The 6801-nt window shown below is 33.3% G+C and overlaps 1 protein-coding gene across 1 annotated transcript; it reads left to right on the top strand.

Annotated features, from left to right (window-relative positions):
- The first annotated feature begins 829 nt into the window (after positions 1–829).
- Positions 830–2577, top strand: LOC107468449 (pathogenesis-related protein PRB1-3). Its single transcript, XM_021133827.1, has 3 exons — positions 830–839; positions 907–1230; positions 2141–2577. The coding sequence occupies exons 1-3, from the start codon at positions 830–832 to the stop codon at positions 2575–2577; spliced, it is 771 nt and encodes a 256-aa protein (XP_020989486.1).
- Positions 2578–6801: the final 4224 nt, after the last annotated feature.

Genomic DNA, 6801 nt, shown 5'->3' with positions numbered 1-6801 from the left:
TGGCCTATTATTTTGAATTTTTTTATTTTTTAGGGTATTAAATGGTATATTATATTTTTTTTATTTGGTGATATATATTAGTAAAAGAGAAAGATGCATGAATTTTGGGAATTTTTTATTTTAATTATAAAATAAGATATGCTATATATTGATTATTTAATTTGGTAATATGTAAAATGTAATAGACAAAAATATTAGATTAAGTTAATAGAAAAGAATAATAGATGATATATAAAATAGAATGGAAGATAAAAAAAGAGAGTAAGAGTAAGTTAAGAGGAAAAGGAGAGTGAGAGAGAATTCTATAATTTTATATAGGAAAAGTATAAGAAGCCAATGCATGTTCTATACAATGTGTACAATGAAATAAAATTGAAATTAGAATTAAATTAGAGGCAATTAATTAATTTTGAGTAGTTTTCAATTTAAAATTTGAATTAAATCATTATTCCCGTTAGTTATGGTGGCAAGTAATTAATTTTGAGTAGTTTCCATTTAAAATTTAAATCAAATTGGGATTATTTCTCTCTCTCAATATGGTGTAAACTCTTTTCTCACTCTCTCCTTGAAGCAAAAATCGGTACAGTGCCGCCACGGTTACCAGTCGCCGTCGGACATCGCGCCGACACTCTTCCGACTGACACCGTCGTACACACAGGCCACCGTACGTAGGGAGGACGAGCATATTGTGTGAGTCGACCTCGCAGCACCGCAGTAACCCAGACGTTCAGCACCTCCATTGCAACCGGTTTGTGCCTTCTTCTTGTCGTCGGATGTTCACTTTCTCTGTGAACGTGGATGGTTATTCTTGGGTGCTTAATTGTAGACGATGATTGCTGGTTATAATTTATACACGTTCACATTGGATGTTCGTTTTTGTATGATTTTGGATGTTCACTTTCTCAGTTTTCATGGATGTTTATTCTTCGAGTAATTCAACAAGACTCAGGCAGCAGCGCTGGGATGATGCGAGCACGGGATTCGGGGCTGCAACTCACGTCGGCGACGCTGACAGTTGCAGGCCACGGATGTTCGACCGCGTGAGGAGTGATGGAGGTTCTTCCAGCGAGGGCATTAGCGCGAGGAGGCGGAGCGCGACAGTTCTGGTCGGTAGGAACGGAGGCTACACGTCGCGCAGAAACAGAGCGGTAGAACGCAGGTTGCTGCGCACATGGCAGGGCGGCGGAGAAATGGTGGTTTTTCTGCGGAACAATGGGGTTTTTTTGGAAGGTAGGTCATGGTGGGTGATGAATGGTTAATGTGAAAGAATTTGGAGTAAATTGGGGGTAAATATCACAAAAAGCAACTAAAAATTAGGGATAATGATGTTTAATTTACATTATTAATACATATTGGACCAAATAAACAGTTCATTGTACATATTGTATAGATACCTCATTGTCTTCCTAGCGGGACTCTTTTATATAAATTAAAAAAACTGTTTTAATTATAATAAGATAATGGCAAGTAAATTTTAATGATCAAATTAACAATATACCATGTATATAGTCGAAAATAGATGATGAAAATGTATTTGTAAAGATAGCTATCTATTTAAGTATGTTCTATGTTTTTAAAATGGGAATACTAATAATTAAGTTATTTCATTTGACATAATACTCATTATTTTATATATATAATATTTATAAATATATATTTTTAATTATTGGAGAAGCAAAAAATGAACAAGCCAAGAGCTTAATAATTCAATAAAACCTATGATCCTTAGCTTGAAGCATTAAAAAAGAAAACTTGTGTACATACAGTCGAATAAAAAACTAAATGTCTCATCGCTATTATGAAACATCGAAAAATAATCAAAACTAAATGTCTCATTGTTATTATCATTGATTTTGCACTTTTACTTGATTAGACATTTAGACTCTTGGTAAATATTATATTATTTATACATATTGTTTCATTTTGTTACTGGCCTTTTGAACCTCCAATAAATCATTGCATGGTTATTATATATATCCATGAATCGAACACTAAACACAATGACAATTTAATTTTTGCAATCATCGAATTTCTTTTCCCTTTAGAGCTAAGAGAATGAAAAGGTTGTTGAAGATTTCGATGATAGTAATAAGTTTAGTAAGCATTATTCCTTTGTGCTCACCGAGTCAAACTTTTCCAGAGGACTATCTTGAAGGTCATAATGTTACACGTGCTAAAGTTGGAGTTAAGCCATTGAAGTGGGACAAACAACTAGAATCACTTGCTCATGAATTTGTGAATGAACATATTGCAAATTGTAGAGGACTAATGTCAACGCCTCATTATTCTTCTAATAGTATCTACGGCCGAAACTCTGGATATAATCCGTATCATGCTTCAGCAGCATCTGCAGTGAAGGCATGGGTAGCACAGGGACGAAACTATGACCCCAAATCTAACAAATGCATTGATGGTAACCCTGCCAGTTGTCATTGCTACGTTCAAGTTGTTTGGGGTGCATCAACTTATTTAGGTTGCGCAAGAGGTGACTGCCACAATAATGAAGGCACCCTTGTTGCTTGTTATTATCATCCTGGCGGCAACTTTCCAGCTCAACGCCCCTACTCAATGAATTAATTATCGGATTAAACTCATCTATATGTTCCTCCTCTATACTCTATAACCTATAAACTATACTAGCTATTTTTAGGAAAATATTTAGTCATCATGGTTCATCGGTTCTTGTCATTATTCCATAAAATTAAAGAGAATCATCCATATGTAAAAAAATTTTAAATCATGCCAAGAGCTCAAAATCAAATCCCCAAATGAAAAAGTTTAGAGGCCATCATTTTTTTAATAATTTGGCCAGCATTTAGCCATCAAAATAAAAGTGAGTGATGTTTTACTATTGGATATAATCTCACACCATTAAAAATACTATTGATGACCAATTGATAGTTACAAACATAAATTTTGCTACCTCCTAGCACTCCTCTTTCCAAATAACTAGCTTGCTCTCTCTCTCTCATCTTTGTGATGATTCGAACTTAAGTTTTTGTTTATGAATTAATAGTGTTTTGCTAAATAAAAACTTCCCATGGGATTGATGAATTAATAACATGCATGATGGACAGTTTTTAATAGTAATTAGATTATTTGACTCAAAAAATAAAGAAAGAAACGAAAAATACAATGTGGACTGTTTGTTTGAGAGAAAAATGGAAAGAAAAAAAAGGGAGAAAAGAAAATAGAAAGAAAAATGATTATTTTCCTTTGTTTGGTTGAGAAGGAAAATTAGAGAGAAATAAAAATGAATGAAAAAAAATTGATAAGGTCCACCAGTTTTTTTTTCTCCAACATTGAAAAGAAAATGGAGAGAAAACTAATATTTTTTTCTCTACTTCTAATACCACTCCTTCACTTTTTTAATATATTTTATAATATAGGAATAAAATTATTTTTTTATAACATTTATTTCTTTCTTATTTTTCTTCCATCCAAACATATCTAAACAATATAAAAATTCACTCAATTTCTTTCCTTTTTTTTCTTTTCTTTTTATTTTCTTTCTCTCTGTTTCTTTTCTTTCAACCAAACATAGCCTAAAGAAAAAAATAATAGCAATTTAATTTGCACGTTACAAAGAGCCTAGCTAGTATACTCGAAAACAAACGGTAAGTATTTTTAACTCAAAACAAAAGATTTTAATCAAGATAGGGTTTTTTTGGACTTATGAAGAGATACGGCTACTTTTTTAAAAAACAATGTAAAAGAAAAATATACGTGCCTTCTATAATCTGTGGATTAATCTATTTAATTCGTTATTATTTTTTAATTAATCGGATTTAGTTTATTTAGTCATAATTTTAAAGAGACTTAATTTTAAAGATAAAATTTATTTTTTTAATTAGGTAATGATTTTTTTTAGTAAAATATTGTTTTTGTCTCTAACGTTTGGGGTAAGTCTTAAAATTGTCCCTAACGTTTCAATTGTCCTATTTAAGTCCCTAATGTTTCAAAATTGACTCAATGTTATTATGCCGCTAGAAATCCGTTAACAGAATTAACGGCGGGATAAAATTGTGACGATTTTCAAACGTTAATGACTTAAATAGAATGAAAATGATGGAGACAAAAACGATACATAGAAATAAATTTTAGTTTTATCCTTCAATAATATCAATTTTTTATTATTCATAGTATTCAATTATATTTTAATCACACCTAATTAAATTACACTTAATCACATTACTTCCATTCTAAATAATTTTTTTATAATTTTACACTTAAAGTTATAAGTTAATATAAAAATATAAAAAAATTTATTTAGAATGAAAGTAATGTGATTAAGTGTAATTTACTTAGATGTAATTAAAAATAATTGAATATTATGTATAATAAAAAATTGATATTATTAAAGGATAAAATTAAAATTTATTTCTATTTATCATTTTTGTCCCTAACGTTTTCGTTTTATTTAAGTTCTTAACGTTTCAAAATCGTCTCAATTTTGTCCCGCCGTCAATTCTGTTAACGGAAACATTGAGCCAATTTTGAAACGTTATGAACTTAAATAGGACGATTAAAACGTTAAGGACAACTTTAAGACTTACCCCAAATATTGGAAACAAAAACGATACTTTATTTTTTTTCACTATATCTCTTAATCCGATAGGTCAAAGATTAATCTTTTATGGTATTGAGCTGCATTTAATTAGGTAATGATTGATCCGATAAAGTTTGTCCGTTTTATCGACTCAGTGTGTTATTGTGGTCTTATGGAGGGCCATTGGCGGTTGCCGACCAACAAAAGCCCATAAAGATATAGTGGGCTGGAATTTAATAAGGCTGGATATTAGGGGTTAGGGGCCAACCTATAGGCGTCATGTGATGATGTGATACATAATTAACATATCCGGACCAAAAATCAATCGGGTTGAGACACAGAACCACTAATTCGCTATCGGTTCTAGATTGAACCGTTTAAATTAATATTAAGGAAGAAGGGACAAAAGTACACCTGAAAGTTCATACGCTGGACAGTAATACACTTGAATCGTTTAATGAGTCACGCGTGCACAGTAATTATACACTCCGGCGGACAGAATCACCATTCAAGCCATCAGCGTGTGGTGTGGTTAGTGAGAGTGGACAGATGGCTCTATTTTATCCTTGCTGGCACGTTAAGAGTTAGTGAGCTGGCCATTTAGTGCCAACTCAGATAAAATATTTTATTTTAATGTTTAATTAGGCAAAATTAACTCTAAAACCCTAACACCTTCGTTCTCTTTTATCTTCAGAAGAAAGAAGCTCTGTGTTGAAACCCTAACACCTTAACCAATAACTAAGAACATGGCCTCACTCAAGGAAAAATCAAGCTCTTTATCCCTAAATTGTGACAGCACTGTTGGTGGCGGGTCTTCGTTATTGAGGAACAAGAAGAAGAATAAGAAGTTTGAGTACAACAACGGCAAGTATTTGCATGGATTTGAAGCTGTGGTACTCAAGTCTGGAACACAGTGGAATCCAGACAGATTATTTCTGCGATGTCCTCTGTAGGAGGTAGGTTTCGAAATTGCCTTTCTTCTTGTTACTGGCATTATCCGTTTGTTTCGTTCTTCACCCCTCCTTGGATTGTTGTGTCTAATCTTCAGAGTGCTGAACATCATTGTGAGTATTTTGTTTGGCTGGACGAAGTAGAAGGAAAAATAAGAAACGTGTGGGTAGAGATTGTATTTGAAGAAAGGCCATTGACATAATCATACAGGAAGATGAATGAATTTACAGAGTGTTCCAGCAAGTTGGAAGAAGATGTGAAACTGTTACAGAAGACAGTTGATATGATTAGGGGTGAAATAACTTGTATTAAGAATATGGTTATGGGTGTTTGTTTAGGGTTGAGTTTTTGGGCATTGTTGATTTTGATGATATATTCTCAGAAGTGAGGATCCTGTGTAATAACTTTCAAACTTTCAAAGCTGCATTGAATAAATAGAAGAAAAAAAGGTCTCCTTTTTTGTGAATCACATTTTGTAAGTGGTGTAACATCAACCATTGACATAAAAGAAAAATGTAAACCTGTGAGAATTAGGTTAAAAACAAGAAATTCATAACCAAGCTAACTCATACAATATCTAACAACATCTTGTAAAATCAGAAGTCTTTGCTTCATTGTAATCACAAAATAGGCAGAGTAGTTACCATAATCATTGAGGTTTCATACAAGCCAGAAATACCTTATTAACAAGCAAAGTCACAATGTATATAACATAACATACCACATACTACTAGATTACAAAAAAAAGTCCCAAGGTTTATGTTGATAAACAAAACAGCCTTCTCCACAAGAAACAAAACATGCACATCAGTCTTCAATAAAGGTTCTATGTCTCTGTTGCAGTCCCTTGCATGGTCCCACCTTCACTTGGGCCAACTTGATCAGTTGCTGCAGCTGGGCCATTGCTTCTTCCAGGAACTCCTCTTGGGACTAGCTTTGATGGTCTTAGGCTCGGATTTGCTTGGTGCCTCAGAGTTGGAGTTGGCATAAACTGTTCAAACCTCTGCCTCATTGCTGGGCCTGCAGCATTCATGGTTTCAGTGGAGACCATAGGTTTAGACTTGGGTCTTGGAGCAGTAGCAGCATCATTAGGGTTCTGTTGTTGGGGTGGTGGTGGCTGTGCAGGGTTATTAGTAGCAGCAGCAGCTTCCTCTGCCTCCATAACTGCAACCTCATCATTTATATCAACATGCTTTTTTTCACAACCCTTACTATTATGGCCACTCTACAACATATAAACATGAGAAAATATAAATATAACAGTATCAGTGATCTCTAGAACCAACTCATAAAACATGATA

The sequence above is a fragment of the Arachis duranensis genome, chromosome 10, assembly GCF_000817695.3.
Source record: "Arachis duranensis cultivar V14167 chromosome 10, aradu.V14167.gnm2.J7QH, whole genome shotgun sequence".
NCBI lineage: Eukaryota > Viridiplantae > Streptophyta > Magnoliopsida > Fabales > Fabaceae > Arachis > Arachis duranensis.
The sequence above is the reverse complement of the archived record's forward strand: the minus strand, read 5'-3'. Positions and strand labels throughout refer to the sequence as shown.

Bases quoted from the DNA above. Each gene is read 5' to 3' on its own strand.
- LOC107468449 (XM_021133827.1), top strand. The intron at 1,231-2,140 runs GTAGGTCATGGT...AAACTTTTCCAG, and splicing joins CAATGGGGTTTTTTTGGAAG to AGGACTATCTTGAAGGTCAT.